Below are 17,116 nucleotides of genomic sequence, written 5' to 3' on the forward strand. Positions count from 1 at the left end.
TGGAAAACCCTGGTCGTGTTGGGTTAGTGAGTAGTAATGGTGAGGTGAAGCTCTGGAAAACCCTGGTCGTGTTGGGTTAGTGAGTAGTAATGGTGAGGTGAAGCTCTGGAAAACCCTGGTCATGGTGGGTTAGTGAGTAGTAATGGTGAGGTGAAGCTCTGGAAAACCCTGGTCATGGTGGGTTAGTGAGTAGTAATGGTGAGGTGAAGAAGCTCTGGAAAACCCTGGTCGTGTTGGGTTAGTGAGTAGTAATGGTGAGGTGAAGCTCTGGAAAACCCTGGTCGTGTTGGGTTAGTGAGTAGTAATGGTGAAGTGAAGCTCTGGAAAACCCTGGTCATGGTGGGTTAGTGAGTAGTAATGGTGAGGTGAAGAAGCTCTGGAAAACCCTGGTCGTGTTGGGTTAGTGAGTAGTAATGGTGAGGTGAAGAAGCTCTGGAAAACCCTGGTCGTGTTGGGTTAGTGAGTAGTAATGGTGAGGTGAAGCTCTGGAAAACCCTGGTAGTGTTGGGTTAGTGAGTAGTAATGGTGAGGTGAAGAAGCTCTGGAAAACCCTGGTCGTGTTGGGTTAGTGAGTAGTAATGGTGAGGTGAAGCTCTGGAAAACCCTGGTCATGGTGGGTTAGTGAGTAGTAATGGTGAGGTGAAGCTCTGGAAAACCCTGGTCGTGTTGGGTTAGTGAGTAGTAATGGTGAGGTGAAGCTCTGGAAAACCCTGGTCATGGTGGGTTAGTGAGTAGTAATGGTGAGGTGAAGCTCTGGAAAACCCTGGTCGTGTTGGGTTAGTGAGTAGTAATGGTGAGGTGAAGAAGCTCTGGAAAACCCTGGTCATGGTGGGTTAGTGAGTAGTAATGGTGAGGTGAAGCTCTGGAAAACCCTGGTCGTGTTGGGTTAGTGAGTAGTAATGGTGAGGTGAAGAAGCTCTGGAAAACCCTGGTAGTGTTGGGTTAGTGAGTAGTAATGGTGAGGTGAAGCTCTGGAAAACCCTGGTCGTGTTGGGTTAGTGAGTAGTAATGGTGAGGTGAAGCTCTGGAAAACCCTGGTCATGGTGGGTTAGTGAGTAGTAATGGTGAGGTGAAACTCTGGAAACCCTGGTAGTGTTGGGTTAGTGAGTAGTAATGGTGAGGTGAAGCTCTGGAAAACCCTGGTTGTGTTGGGTTAGTGAGTAGTAACGGTGAGGTGAAGCTCTGGAAAACCCTGGTCATGGTGGGTTAGTGAGTAGTAATGGTGAGGTGAAGCTCTGGAAAACCCTGGTCATGGTGGGTTAGTGAGTAGTAATGGTGAGGTGAAGAAGCTCTGGAAAACCCTGGTCGTGTTGGGTTAGTGAGTAGTAATGGTGAGGTGAAGCTCTGGAAAACCCTGGTCGTGTTGGGTTAGTGAGTAGTAATGGTGAAGTGAAGCTCTGGAAAACCCTGGTCATGGTGGGTTAGTGAGTAGTAATGGTGAGGTGAAGAAGCTCTGGAAAACCCTGGTCGTGTTGGGTTAGTGAGTAGTAATGGTGAGGTGAAGAAGCTCTGGAAAACCCTGGTCGTGTTGGGTTAGTGAGTAGTAATGGTGAGGTGAAGCTCTGGAAAACCCTGGTAGTGTTGGGTTAGTGAGTAGTAATGGTGAGGTGAAGAAGCTCTGGAAAACCCTGGTCGTGTTGGGTTAGTGAGTAGTAATGGTGAGGTGAAGCTCTGGAAAACCCTGGTCGTGTTGGGTTAGTGAGTAGTAATGGTGAGGTGAAGCTCTGGAAAACCCTGGTCGTGTTGGGTTAGTGAGTAGTAATGGTGAGGTGAAGCTCTGGAAAACCCTGGTCATGGTGGGTTAGTGAGTAGTAATGGTGAGGTGAAGCTCTGGAAAACCCTGGTAGTGTTGGGTTAGTGAGTAGTAATGGTGAGGTGAAGCTCTGGAAAACCCTGGTCGTGTTGGGTTAGTGAGTAGTAATGGTGACGTGAAGCTCTGGAAAACCCTGGTCATGGTGGGTTAGTGAGTAGTAATGGTGAGGTGAAACTCTGGAAACCCTGGTAGTGTTGGGTTAGTGAGTAGTAATGGTGAGGTGAAGCTCTGGAAAACCCTGGTTGTGTTGGGTTAGTGAGTAGTAATGGTGAGGTGAAGCTCTGGAAAACCCTGGTCGTGTTGGGTTAGTGAGTAGTAATGGTGAGGTAAAGCTCTAGAAAACCCTGGTCGTGTTGGGTTAGTGAGTAGTAATGGTGAGGTGAAGCCCTGGAAAACCCTGGTCGTGTTGGGTTAGTGAGTAGTAATGGTGAGGTGAAGCTCTGGAAAACCCTGGTCATGGTGGGTTAGTGAGTAGTAATGGTGAGGTGAAGCTCTGGAAAACCCTGGTAGTGTTGGGTTAGTGAGTAGTAATGGTGAGGTGAAGCTCTGGAAAACCCTGGTCGTGTTGGGTTAGTGAGTAGTAATGGTGAGGTGAAGAAGCTCTGGAAAACCCTGGTCGTGTTGGGTTAGTGAGTAGTAATGGTGAGGTGAAGCTCTGGAAAACCCTGGTCGTGTTGGGTTAGTGAGTAGTAATGGTGAGGTGAAGCTCTGGAAAACCCTGGTCGTGTTGGGTTAGTGAGTAGTAATGGTGAGGTGAAGCTCTGGAAAACCCTGGTCATGGTGGGTTAGTGAGTAGTAATGGTGAGGTGAAGCTCTGGAAAACCCTGGTCATGGTGGGTTAGTGAGTAGTAATGGTGAGGTGAAGAAGCTCTGGAAAACCCTGGTCGTGTTGGGTTAGTGAGTAGTAATGGTGAGGTGAAGCTCTGGAAAACCCTGGTCGTGTTGGGTTAGTGAGTAGTAATGGTGAAGTGAAGCTCTGGAAAACCCTGGTCATGGTGGGTTAGTGAGTAGTAATGGTGAGGTGAAGAAGCTCTGGAAAACCCTGGTCGTGTTGGGTTAGTGAGTAGTAATGGTGAGGTGAAGAAGCTCTGGAAAACCCTGGTCGTGTTGGGTTAGTGAGTAGTAATGGTGAGGTGAAGCTCTGGAAAACCCTGGTAGTGTTGGGTTAGTGAGTAGTAATGGTGAGGTGAAGAAGCTCTGGAAAACCCTGGTCGTGTTGGGTTAGTGAGTAGTAATGGTGAGGTGAAGCTCTGGAAAACCCTGGTCATGGTGGGTTAGTGAGTAGTAATGGTGAGGTGAAGCTCTGGAAAACCCTGGTCGTGTTGGGTTAGTGAGTAGTAATGGTGAGGTGAAGCTCTGGAAAACCCTGGTCATGGTGGGTTAGTGAGTAGTAATGGTGAGGTGAAGCTCTGGAAAACCCTGGTCGTGTTGGGTTAGTGAGTAGTAATGGTGAGGTGAAGAAGCTCTGGAAAACCCTGGTCATGGTGGGTTAGTGAGTAGTAATGGTGAGGTGAAGCTCTGGAAAACCCTGGTCGTGTTGGGTTAGTGAGTAGTAATGGTGAGGTGAAGAAGCTCTGGAAAACCCTGGTAGTGTTGGGTTAGTGAGTAGTAATGGTGAGGTGAAGCTCTGGAAAACCCTGGTCGTGTTGGGTTAGTGAGTAGTAATGGTGAGGTGAAGCTCTGGAAAACCCTGGTCATGGTGGGTTAGTGAGTAGTAATGGTGAGGTGAAACTCTGGAAACCCTGGTAGTGTTGGGTTAGTGAGTAGTAATGGTGAGGTGAAGCTCTGGAAAACCCTGGTTGTGTTGGGTTAGTGAGTAGTAACGGTGAGGTGAAGCTCTGGAAAACCCTGGTCATGGTGGGTTAGTGAGTAGTAATGGTGAGGTGAAGCTCTGGAAAACCCTGGTCATGGTGGGTTAGTGAGTAGTAATGGTGAGGTGAAGAAGCTCTGGAAAACCCTGGTCGTGTTGGGTTAGTGAGTAGTAATGGTGAGGTGAAGCTCTGGAAAACCCTGGTCGTGTTGGGTTAGTGAGTAGTAATGGTGAAGTGAAGCTCTGGAAAACCCTGGTCATGGTGGGTTAGTGAGTAGTAATGGTGAGGTGAAGAAGCTCTGGAAAACCCTGGTCGTGTTGGGTTAGTGAGTAGTAATGGTGAGGTGAAGAAGCTCTGGAAAACCCTGGTCGTGTTGGGTTAGTGAGTAGTAATGGTGAGGTGAAGCTCTGGAAAACCCTGGTAGTGTTGGGTTAGTGAGTAGTAATGGTGAGGTGAAGAAGCTCTGGAAAACCCTGGTCGTGTTGGGTTAGTGAGTAGTAATGGTGAGGTGAAGCTCTGGAAAACCCTGGTCGTGTTGGGTTAGTGAGTAGTAATGGTGAGGTGAAGCTCTGGAAAACCCTGGTCGTGTTGGGTTAGTGAGTAGTAATGGTGAGGTGAAGCTCTGGAAAACCCTGGTCATGGTGGGTTAGTGAGTAGTAATGGTGAGGTGAAGCTCTGGAAAACCCTGGTCATGGTGGGTTAGTGAGTAGTAATGGTGAGGTGAAGAAGCTCTGGAAAACCCTGGTCGTGTTGGGTTAGTGAGTAGTAATGGTGAGGTGAAGCTCTGGAAAACCCTGGTCGTGTTGGGTTAGTGAGTAGTAATGGTGAAGTGAAGCTCTGGAAAACCCTGGTCATGGTGGGTTAGTGAGTAGTAATGGTGAGGTGAAGAAGCTCTGGAAAACCCTGGTCGTGTTGGGTTAGTGAGTAGTAATGGTGAGGTGAAGAAGCTCTGGAAAACCCTGGTCGTGTTGGGTTAGTGAGTAGTAATGGTGAGGTGAAGCTCTGGAAAACCCTGGTAGTGTTGGGTTAGTGAGTAGTAATGGTGAGGTGAAGAAGCTCTGGAAAACCCTGGTCGTGTTGGGTTAGTGAGTAGTAATGGTGAGGTGAAGCTCTGGAAAACCCTGGTCGTGTTGGGTTAGTGAGTAGTAATGGTGAGGTGAAGCTCTGGAAAACCCTGGTCGTGTTGGGTTAGTGAGTAGTAATGGTGAGGTAAAGCTCTGGAAAACCCTGGTAGTGTTGGGTTAGTGAGTAGTAATGGTGAGGTGAAGCTCTGGAAAACCCTGGTCATGGTGGGTTAGTGAGTAGTAATGGTGAGGTGAAGCTCTGGAAAACCCTGGTAGTGTTGGGTTTGTGAGTAGTAATGGTGAGGTAAAGCTCTGGAAAACCCTGGTAGTGTTGGGTTAGTGAGTAGTAATGGTGAGGTGAAGCTCTGGAAAACCCTGGTCATGGTGGGTTAGTGAGTAGTAATGGTGAGGTGAAGCTCTGGAAAACCCTGGTAGTGTTGGGTTTGTGAGTAGTAATGGTGAGGTGAAACTCTGGAAACCCTGGTAGTGTTGGGTTAGTGAGTAGTAATGGTGAGGTGAAGCATGCCAAGTGATTAGAAGAGAGACTTACACAGCCCTGAGCAGGTACCAGTTCATACTGTACAGACAGACACCTTGATACTACCTTGTTGGACCTGAGAGCTCCAGATACACAGTTTGGGCTGAGGAGATCCATATAGCCTTCAACACACTACACAACACATGCACAAAACACAAAATGAAGAAAACAAAAATGACAGGGTTGTTTGGATGGTAGATACACGCAGCCACACACACAGTCAGTGTGTCAATACGTGGATGAGGCAAAGGCTTCTCCCAACCCAAACAATGTCCAATCACATGGTAACAGAGTGGAGTGCTGGGGAGATAGCAGAGGTCTCTCTCAATGTAATGACAGTGGGTGGAGGGGAGGTTGGGGCACAGTCTCAACACCAAAGTCAAAATAAACACACCTTAAAGAGTCTACTTACTGGAAGTCAGGTATAAGGTAGTTTGAAATCACATCTTTAACTTTCTACTCAAATCTCAACAAAGCAGGATCTATGTATGTGGTTATAATTGCGTTTAGAAAGGAGATGCACCATATAAGATGACTGTCTGTGTTAGCAGATGTCTTCAGACATGATCATGAACATTTGAATAATACTAATAATAGAGGTGATTATAGTAGTGGTGATGGTGTGCAGACATCACAGAATTCTCTGTTCTTGATTACACAATACAAGGCCGTCAAAACCATAATAATAACAATAGAAGTGTGTGTGTGTGTGTGTGTGTGTGTGTGTGATATACACTACTCTTCAGAAGTTAAATTAACTGGGCCATAATGTACAAAATAATTATGGACCTTACTCAAAATACAGAATATATAAAATATAAATCAATAGAATTTGGGATTTGAAGAACTATAGTTGTGAAGATGATTCTAAGGACACATCCAGACCGATGATCTGTCTGACATGGAGCATGTTGTAGGAGAGGCTGGACTGGAGGAGGTAACACTATGTTAAACCTGTTTCTCAGAAGTTACCTGCTATGTACTCATTAACAAGTTAGGTGCTATAATGACACCTTTCTGAATCCACTTAATTAATCATTAACAAGTTAGGTGCTATAATGACACCTTTCTGAATCCACTTAATTAATCATTAACAAGTTAGGTGCTATAATGACACCTTTCTGAATCCACTTAATTAATCGTTAACAAGTTAGGTGCTATAATGACACCTTTCTGAATCCACTTAATTAATCATTAACAAGTTAGGTGCTATAATGACACCTTTCTGAATCCACTTAATTAATCGTTAACAAGTTAGGTGCTATAATGACACCTTTCTGAATCCACTTAATTAATCATTAACAAGTTAGGTGCTATAATGACACCTTTCTGAATCCACTTAATTAATCGTTAACAAGTTAGGTGCTATAATGACACCTTTCTGAATCCACCTTGAAACATATAATGACCAATTGACTAGTTTAATGTGTAAGTAATAACCAGGTAAATAAAGGATGCCTGGTGTATGAGACCAGACATGCTGTAGATGTAGGGGACAGACAGACAGAGATTGTACCAGGGGTCCAGTTTAGCTCGTTACCTCGCTCTGCTTCCTCTTCTTAGTGAAGATATAGCGAATCAGAGTCTCCTGAAGAACTTCCTGTTTCACCAGGTAGTGCCAGAGACGCCTCGCAGGGAATGAAATGTGGTTCTTATTCCTGGAACACGAGACACACACACAGAAACATGTGAGAACATGGGTGTGTGTGTGTGTGTGTAGTCTAAGTATCTGTGTGTGTAGTCTATGGTCTATGTATCTGTGTGTAGTCTATGTTCTGTGTGTAGTCTATGTATCTGTGTGTGTAGTCTATGGATCTCTCTCTCTCTCTTTGTGTGTGTGTGTGTGTGTGTGTGTGTGTGTGTGTGTAGTCTAAGTATCTGTGTGTGTAGTCTATGGTCTATGTATCTGTGTGTAGTCTATGTTCTGTGTGTAGTCTATGTATCTGTGTGTGTAGTCTATGGATCTCTCTCTCTCTCTTTGTGTGTGTGTGTGTGTGTGTGTGTGTGTGTGTGTGTGTGTGTGTGTGTGTGTGTGTGTGGGTGTGTGTGTAGTCTATGTATCTGTGTGTAGTCTATATATCTGTGTATCTGTGTGTAGTCTATGTATCTCTCTGTGTGTGTTTGTGTGTGTGTGTGTGTGTGTGTGTGTGTGTTTGTGTAGTCTAAGTATCTGTGTGTGTAGTCTATGGTCTATGTATCTGTGTGTGTAGTCTATGTTCTGTGTGTAGTCTATGGTCTATGTATCTGTGTGTGTAGTCTATGGATCTCTCTCTGTGTGTGTGTGTGTGTGTGTGTGTGTGTGTGTAGTCTATGTATCTGTGTGTGTAGTCTATATATCTGTGTATCTGTGTGTGGTCTATGTATATGTTTGTGGTCTATGTATCTGTGTGTGAGTGTGTGTAGTCTATGTATCTCTCTGTGTGTGTGTGTGTGTGTGTGGTCTATGTATCTGTGTGTGTAGTCTATGTATCTCTGTGTGTGTAGTCTATGTATCTGTGTAGTCTATGTATCTGTGTGTGTGTGTGTAGTCTATGTATCTGTGTGTGTGTGTGTGTGTGTGAATAATACCCACTTGAAAGGTGTGTTGTCAGGCTCCAGCATGGCCTTGTGTCTCAGTATGGCGGGCCCCCCTCCTGTGCTGAGGTCAGTGGGGTAGGTGTTGATGTAGTTGGGAGGAGGACCATCAAACTTGTTCATCCTCTCCTGGAGTTGGGTCTCCCAGTTCTCTAGTGTCTTCAGCACAGCATTCCCCAGAGGAGACGTCACCGGCAGGTCTGATGGAGGGAGGATAGGACGATAACAGAAAGAAAAACTGTTTTGGTTGCGCCGCTCTAGAGAGTGAGTGAGTGAGTGAGTGAGTGAGTGCGTGAGTGAGTGAGTGAGTGAGTGAGTGAGTGAGTGAGTGAGTGAGTGAGTGAGTGCGTGAGTGAGTGAGTGCGTGAGTGAGTGAGTGCGTGAGTGTTGAATATTTTCCCGGTATATTACAATTGTTGCATCCCCAGAATAATTAACTTTTCTCCCGGGGTACACGGAATATCCCACCAAAACTGGAAGTGTCATTCAAAAGCATTATAAAGTATATAAATAGGCCTGTCTGGATGTAATTAGAGCTTTGATCCAAAATTCAACCCTGATGCTACCTGAGCCTGACGAGCCCTACATTAAAGACATTTACTGAGCCCTACACATTAAAGACATTTACTGAGCCCTACATTAAAGACATTTACTGAGCCCTACATTAAAGACATTTACTGAGCCCTACATTAAAGACATTTACTGAGCCCTACACATTAGACATTTACTGAGCCCTACATTAAAGACATTTACTGAGCCCTACATTAAAGACATTTACTGAGCCCTACATTAAAGACATTTACTGAGCCCTACACATTAGACATTTACTGAGCCCTACACAATAGACAGTTACTGAGCCCTACATTAAAGACATTTACTGAGCCCTACATTAAAGACATTTACTGAGCCCTACACAATAGACAGTTACTGAGCCCTACATTAAAGACATTTACTGAGCCCTACACATTAAAGACATTTACTGAGCCCTACATTAAATACATTTACTGAGCCCTACATTAAAGACATTTACTGAGCCCAAGCCCAAAAAAGCCCAAATGATGGTGCCCTTATCCAATACATATATGATATAGTCTACTGCACATTACACACGACAATAAAAACATAAAAGCCCATAGATGTAGCTAGCTATATGCTCTCTTGACTAAATAAATGAACCTAGCTCCAGTAGGTTAATCTGTATTCCTGTACTGCATTGTATTATACTGATTATGAACTGGATTTACTCACCTCATTCAAACCATGATAAAGCAGGGAGAGATCATGTGATTCTGGTGCAGCACATGCAGCCTACAAAGTTGCTACAGGCTAGCAAATTAGATTTGAATTCTGAAATTGAATAGGGCCTATTTGTATAATTAGTAGGCTGACCTTTCATAATATTTCCCCTAATGTTACTAGCCCACCTCCTCTTTCTCTATTGTTGCTTCATTCCTTCCTCTCTTTCAACAGTTCAATGAATTACGTTTTGTTGTCCTTATCTTCATCATTCTAAAGACATCATTGAGTAATTTAGGACCAGGATTAGATGCAGAAGGCTTTCACTTCTCTTCATGAAGATTGAATGGTTCTGGGTCTGAATAAATAACTGTTATAACCTACCACCATCGTGAGGTCACTCTTCTTTCAAACTACCTGTTTGTTCTATTGGCTGCTGCATTTAACATTCAGCAAACAAGAGCTTGTGTCCCTCTTCTAATAGTCTATTGGCATAAGAAACGCAAAAATATAATAATGTCCAGCAAACTATTCTACTGTATCTTTTCCTGCATGGGATTCCAAGAGCTAAGGAGCGTTATTTAGGGAGAGAGGCCAGCGGAGCACAGGTGTGTGCGTACTGAGCGAGACACAAGAGGCTATAAATTAGAAGCTTATTATGCATAACCCATCATTAATTTGCTAAATATAAGACTAATACTGCATTGAATGTATTACCTGAAAGAGGTGGGCTGGGACATCTATATAAAAATAACAATCTAGAACAGGATGATCTATTTTGGATGCAATTTGAATGGAGTTGATGGAGAAAGAGAAAGACAGAGTGCTCGGTCAGGTACTGATTTAAAGCAACGATATTCGAGTGACAGACTGTTTTAATGATGGGCTGCCTGTCCCCACCCTGAGATGGGCTCTCTGTCCCCACCCTGAGATGGGCTCTCTGTCCCCACCCTGAGATGGGCTCTCTGTCCCCACCCTGTTCATATAAATAGTGGTTTTGAGCGGTAAATCCCGGTAAACGGTTTCTACCATTCAACCCTAGTGTGTGTGTTTGTGTGTACCTGTGAAGTCCAGTCCAGTGAGAGGGAGGAAGGTCTTGACGTTATGTAGAGCCAGTTTCACCATGACCAGACGGATCAGAGACCAACTACACACAGAGACAGAGAGAGGAGAGAGAGAGGAGAGAGAGAGGAGAGAGAGGAGAGAGAGAGAGGAGAGGAGAGAGAGAGGAGAGAGAGGAGAGAGAGGAGAGGAGAGAGTAGAGAGAGGAGAGAGTAGAGAGAGAGGAGAGAGAGGAGAGAGAGGAGAGAGAGGAGAGAGAGGAGAGAGAGAGAGGAGAGAGGAGAGAGAGGAGGAGAGAGAGGAGAGGAGAGAGAGGAGGAGAGCGAGAGGAGAGAGAGGAGGAGAGAGAGAGGAGAGAGGAGGAGAGAGAGAGGAGAGAGAGGAGAGAGAGGAGAGAGAGGAGAGAGAGGAGAGAGAGAGAGGAGAGAGGAGAGAGGAGAGAGGAGAGAGGAGAGAGGAGAGAGAAGAGAGAGAGTAGAGAGAAGAGAGAGAGGAGAGAGTAGAGAGAAGAGAGAGAGGAGAGAGAGGAGAGAGAGGAGAGAGAGGAGAGAGAGGAGAGAGAGGAGAGGAGAGAGAGAAGAGAGAAGAGAGAGAGTAGAGAGAGTAGAGAGAAGAGAGAGGAGAGAGGAGAGAGAGTAGAGAGAGTAGATAGAAGAGAGAAGAGAGAGAAGAGAGAGAGAGGAGTAAGAGTAGAGAGAAGAGAGAAGAGAGAGAGCATACCATGACATTATAGGTAAGATGGCAGGGTGTTGAATCTTAGTAGAAAATAACTAAGAAAATATGAACAATCAGTGTACCATGGCCCAATACAAAGGGCTGTCCACAGCTGAACTCTACTTAGATGTCAAGTAGGAAAAGGGACAACAATGACACACCTGTATGAGTTGGGGTCAGAGTGTTCAGTCATCTGTGTGTCAGAGAGGAAGGCATCATCATCATCGTCGTCGTCATCCTCCTCTCCGCTCTCATCTGAGTCATACAGAGCTCCACTGTCTGACAGGGGCAGAAAGGGCTGGGGGGAGAGGGAGGAGGAGGAGGAGAGGGAGGAGGAGAGAGAGAGGAGAGCTTATTTGTTTGTGTCTATTTTGATGTTTTAATGACTGTATGTACCAACAAATGGTTTGTCAGTGAGCGTATGTATACAGTGATGTTGTGTGGAGCAGCATCACGCCTTACTTTGGCCACAAAGTAGTCCCACATGCTGAGCTCTGGAGGAATGAACTTCTCCCTGTAGGCGGGTCTCTCTGCAGGGACGGGAGGGGGGGTGGCAGGGACCTCCTTTACTGGACGACCGGGAACCAGCATCCTCATATTAAACCGTCGTCTGAGTCGATCCACATCCTCTGCCGGGGGAGGGGCTGGCACGGCTAGAGGAGGGGATGGTGGGTGTGGGAGAGAGATTGTTAGTACATATGGTTTTTTAATAGAAACATTTTTACATTACTGCTGCCTTGTAAGAGATGAAGAGGAGTTGACCACGCATCATCGTCTTCATCACCCAGTAGAGCACAGGAGAGGTTAGGGGGTACAGGTGGAAGGCACAGCACCAGGGTTTAGGCTCAATTCCATTTCAATTCAGGAAACAAACTGAATTGACTGAACTGATTATTGACTCCAGCAACCCTGCACATCATCTGTGTTAGCGTTTGGGCCCAGCGTCTTCCTGGTCAGGTCACATGGTTATGGTAAACTCTGGGCCCAAGACATGGAGAGACACAGAAACACATACAGAGGAGAGCGGACACGACAGACACAGATGTTTTAACACAAACCTGGACCGTTATCCTGGGTGACTATCTCTGGAACCACTGAGACGAGAGACAAACCAAGACAACAGCGTAAGACGCACACAAGACACACACACGTACAACACACACACACACACGTACAACACACACACACAACACACACACACACACATACAACACACACACACATACACACACGTTCAATACACATACACACACGTTCAATACACACACACACGTTCAACACACACACACACACACAACACACACACACACACACACACGTTCAACACACACACACAAACACACACACGTACAAGACACACATACACGTACAACACACACACACACGTACAACACACACACACACACACACACACACAACACACACACACACGTACAACACATACACACACACACGTCAGACTACAAGACAATACAGTCAAGGTGATCACAATAACTCATTATACTATATATCATGATGAGACTGGTTAGAATGGTTATGAATGGTTATATGACCAGAGGTTTCTAATAATATTCTAATCTGTCTGTCTGCTGGTTGAAAGGCTTCTGAGTCCTTGAGGGTAATCTGCATGGCTTGTGACCTGGTATACAACAGAGAGAGACCAAGGACCCTTATATCTCAGCTCTCCAGAGGGTGGGTGGGTGGGTGGGTGGGTGTGTGTGTGTGGCAGACAAGGTAGCAGTACTTTTTACAGAGCTGAGTCTTATCGACTACTTGGCATTTTGAAATAAAGCATTCTTCTCTCAACTCTTCTCCTCCACCCTTCTCTCCCCTCCTCTCATTTCCTCTGTTCTCTCCTCTCCACATCCTCTCCCACCAGCCTCTTTTCCTCCTCTCCTTTCCTCTGTTCTCTCCACATCCTCCCAAAACCAGCCTCTTCTCCTCCACCCTTCTCTCCCCTCCTCTCATTTCCTCTGTTCTCTCCTCTCCACATCCTCCCCCACCAGCCTCTTTTCCTCCTCTCCTTTCCTCTGTTCTCTCCTCTCCACATCCTCTCCCACCAGCCTCTTTTCCTCCTCTCCTTTCCTCTGGTCTCTCCTCTCCACATCCTCTCCCACCAGCCTCTTTCCCTCCTCTCCTTTCCACTGTTCTCTCCTCTCCACATCCTCCCCACCAGCCTCTTCTCCACTCCTCCCCCTTTCACCCACATCCTGAAATAACCCTTGACTTCAAAGAAAAGTTATCAAGTCTAAATGTGAACACAAAAGCACATTGATTTATTTAACACAATCTGCTAATAATGTCTGATCACTACAGGTTGGTTCCAAAACAGTATTCAGAAGAACTGATATTCAGAATGAGTTTGTCTACCGTCACATCTAATAAGTAATAATAAATATGTTGAATTACAGTTGTGTTGCTTTCATCAAGCACCTAACTACTAATACCACAATCACATGCTAGTAACTAACAACACAGTTACTACAGTACACCATCACGGATACTACTGATCCACACTAGATCACCCAGGCAGTGGAGGCTGGTGAGGGGAGGACGGCTCATAATAATGGAGGAACAACACAGTTACTACAGTACACCATCACGGATACTACTGATCCACACTAGATCACCCAGGCAGTGGAGGCTGGTGAGGGGAGGACGGCTCATAATAATGGAGGAACAACACAGTTACTACAGTACACCATCACGGATACTACTGATCCACACTAGATCACCCAGGCAGTGGAGGCTGGTGAGGGGAGGACGGCTCATAATAATGGAGGAACAACACAGTTACTACAGTACACCATCACGGATACTACTGATCCACACTAGATCACCCAGGCAGTGGAGGCTGGTGAGGGGAGGACGGCTCATAATAATGGAGGAACAACACAGTTACTACAGTACACCATCACGGATACTACTGATCCACACTAGATCACCCAGGCAGTGGAGGCTGGTGAGGGGAGGACGGCTCATAATAATGGAGGAACAACACAGTTACTACAGTACACCATCACGGATACTACTGATCCACACTAGATCACCCAGGCAGTGGAGGCTGGTGAGGGGAGGACGGCTCATAATAATGGAGGAACAACACAGTTACTACAGTACACCATCACGGATACTACTGATCCACACTAGATCACCCAGGCAGTGGAGGCTGGTGAGGGGAGGACGGCTCATAATAATGGAGGAACAACACAGTTACTACAGTACACCATCACGGATACTACTGATCCACACTAGATCACCCAGGCAGTGGAGGCTGGTGAGGGGAGGACGGCTCATAATAATGGAGGAACAACACAGTTACTACAGTACACCATCACGGATACTACTGATCCACACTAGATCACCCAGGCAGTGGAGGCTGGTGAGGGGAGGACGGCTCATAATAATGGAGGAACAACACAGTTACTACAGTACACCATCACGGATACTACTGATCCACACTAGATCACCCAGGCAGTGGAGGCTGGTGAGAGGAGGACGGCTCATAATAATGGAGGAACAACACAGTTACTACAGTACACCATCACGGATACTACTGATCCACACTAGATCACCCAGGCAGTGGAGGCTGGTGAGGGGAGGACGGCTCATAATAATGGAGGAACAACACAGCTACTACAGTACACCATCACGGATACTACTGATCCACACTAGATCACCCAGGCAGTGGAGGCTGGTGAGGGGAGGACGGCTCATAATAATGGAGAAACAACACAGTTACTACAGTACACCATCACGGATACTACTGATCCACACTAGATCACCCAGGCATTGGAGGCTGGTGAGGGGAGGACGGCTCATAATAATGGAGGAACAACACAGTTACTACAGTACACCATCACGGATACTACTGATCCACACTAGATCACCCAGGCAGTGGAGGCTGGTGAGAGGAGGACGGCTCATAATAATGGAGAAACAACACAGCTACTACAGTACACCATCACGGATACTACTGATCCACACTAGATCACACAGGCAGTGGAGGCTGGTGAGGGGAGGACGGCTCATAGTAAGGGCTGGAATGGAAATAATGGAATAGAATCAAACACATAGGAACCATTCATTCCATTCCAGACATTACTATACAGCCCAGTTAGTGTTTTAAAAAAAAATAATATTTTTTACATTTATTTAACTAGGCTCAGTTAAGAACAAATTCTTATTTTCAATGACAGCCTAGGAACAGTGGGTTAACTGCCTTGTTCTTGGGCAGAACGACAGATTTGTAACCTTGTGAGCTCGGGGATTTGAACTTGCAACCAATGCTCTAACCACTAGGCTACCCTGCCGCCCCATGTACCTGGTTTACCCTTAGCCCAGTTAGAGTACCTGGTTTACCCTTAGTTAAGGCATACCTATAGCCTAGTTAGTGTACCTGGTTTAACCTTAGTTAAGGCAGACCTATAGCCCAGTGAGTGTACCTGGTTTACCCTTAGTTAAGGCAGAACTATAGCCCAGTTAGAGTACCTGGTTTACCCTTAGTTAAGGCAGACCTATAGCCCAGTTAGAGTATCTGGTTTACCCGTAGTTAAGGCAGACCTATAGCCTAGTTAGTGTACCTGGTTTAACCTTAGTTAAGACAGACCTATAGCCCAGTGAGTGCACCTGGTTTACCCTTAGTTAAGACAGACCTATAGCCCAGTGAGTGTACCTGGTTTACCCTTAACCAAGTTAGAGTACCTGGTTACCCTTAGTTAAGACAGACCTATAGCCCAGTGAGTGTACCTGGTTTAACCTTAGTTAAGGCAGACCTATAGCCCAGTGAGTGTACCTGGTTTAACCTTAGTTAAGGCAGACCTATAGCCCAGTGAGTGTACCTGGTTTACCCTTAGTTAAGGCAGACCTATAGCCCAGTGAGTGTACCTGGTTTACCCTTAGTTAAGGCAGACCTATAGCCCCGTGAGTGTACCTGGTTTACCCTTAGTTAAGGCAGACCTATAGCCCAGTGAGTGTACCTGGTTTACCCTTAGTTAAGGCAGACCTATAGCCCAGTGAGTGTACCTGGTTTACCCTTAGTTAAGGCAGACCTATAGCCCAGTGAGTGTACCTGGTTTACCCTTAGTTAAGGCAGACCTATAGCCCAGTGAGTGTACCTGGTTTACCCTTAGTTAAGGCAGACCTATAGCCCAGTGAGTGTACCTGGTTTACCCTTAGTTAAGGCAGACCTATAGCCCAGTGAGTGTACCTGGTTTACCCTTAGTTAAGGCAGACCTATAGCCCAGTGAGTGTACCTGGTTTAACCTTAGTTAAGGCAGACCTATAGCCCAGTGAGTGTACCTGGTTTAACCTTAGTTAAGGCAGACCTATAGCCCAGTGAGTGTACCTGGTTTACCCTTAGTTAAGGCAGACCTATAGCCCAGTGAGTGTACCTGGTTTAACCTTAGTTAAGGCAGACCTATAGCCCAGTGAGTGTACCTGGTTTACCCTTAGTTAAGACAGACCTATAGCCCAGTGAGTGTACCTGGTTTACCCTTAACCAAGTTAGAGTACCTGCTTACCCTTAGTTAAGACAGACCTATAGCCCAGTGAGTGTACCTGGTTTAACCTTAGTTAAGGCAGACCTATAGCCCAGTGAGTGTACCTGGTTTAACCTTAGTTAAGGCAGACCTATAGCCCAATGAGTGTACCTGGTTTACCCTTAGTTAAGGCAGACCTATAGCCCAGTGAGTGTACCTGGTTTACCCTTAGTTAAGGCAGACCTATAGCCCAGTGAGTGTACCTGGTTTACCCTTAGTTAAGGCAGACCTATAGCCCAGTGAGTGTACCTGGTTTACCCTTAGTTAAGGCATACCTATAGCCCAGTGAGTGTACCTGGTTTACCCTTAGTTAAGGCAGACCTATAGCCCAGTGAGTGTACCTGGTTTACCCTTAGTTAAGGCAGACCTATAGCCCAGTGAGTGTACCTGGTTTACCCTTAGTTAAGGCAGACCTATAGCCCAGTGAGTGTACCTGGTTTACCCTTAGTTAAGGCAGACCTATAGCCCAGTGAGTGTACCTGGTTTACCCTTAGTTAAGGCAGACCTATAGCCCAGTGAGTGTACCTGGTTTACCCTTAGTTAAGGCAGACCTATAGCCCAGTGAGTGTACCTGGTTTACCCTTAGTTAAGGTAGACCTATAGCCCAGTGAGTGTACCTGGTTTAACCTTAGTTAAGGCAGACCTATAGCCCAGTGAGTGTACCTGGTTTAACCTTAGTTAAGGCAGACCTATAGCCCAGTGAGTGTACCTGGTTTACCCTTAGTTAAGGCAGACCTATAGCCCAGTGAGTGTACCTGGTTTAA

At 45.9% G+C, this 17,116-nt stretch overlaps 1 protein-coding gene across 6 annotated transcripts in view; it reads right to left on the reverse strand.

Moving 5' to 3' along the window:
* The window catches only part of LOC110515873 (dmX-like protein 2), a 108,032-nt gene that overhangs the window by 24,652 nt on the left and 66,264 nt on the right, over positions 1-17,116 (reverse strand). For 5 of the 6 annotated variants that reach the window (XM_090222734.1, XM_090222731.1, XM_090222730.1 and 2 more), the window contains 6 exons: positions 11,275-11,465; positions 10,974-11,110; positions 10,098-10,183; positions 7,799-8,000; positions 6,767-6,884; positions 5,293-5,358 (listed from right to left, as the gene is read on the reverse strand). In XM_090222734.1, coding sequence (XP_090078860.1) covers positions 5,293-5,358; positions 6,767-6,884; positions 7,799-8,000; positions 10,098-10,183; positions 10,974-11,110; positions 11,275-11,465 — 800 coding nt within the window. The remainder of the gene's footprint in view (positions 1-5,292; positions 5,359-6,766; positions 6,885-7,798; positions 8,001-10,097; positions 10,184-10,973; positions 11,111-11,274; positions 11,466-17,116) is intronic. The other variant, XM_090222733.1, reaches the window with a different exon arrangement.

This window comes from Oncorhynchus mykiss, chromosome 26, assembly GCF_057628025.1.
Source record: "Oncorhynchus mykiss isolate SJ-2025 chromosome 26, ASM5762802v1, whole genome shotgun sequence".
NCBI lineage: Eukaryota > Metazoa > Chordata > Actinopteri > Salmoniformes > Salmonidae > Oncorhynchus > Oncorhynchus mykiss.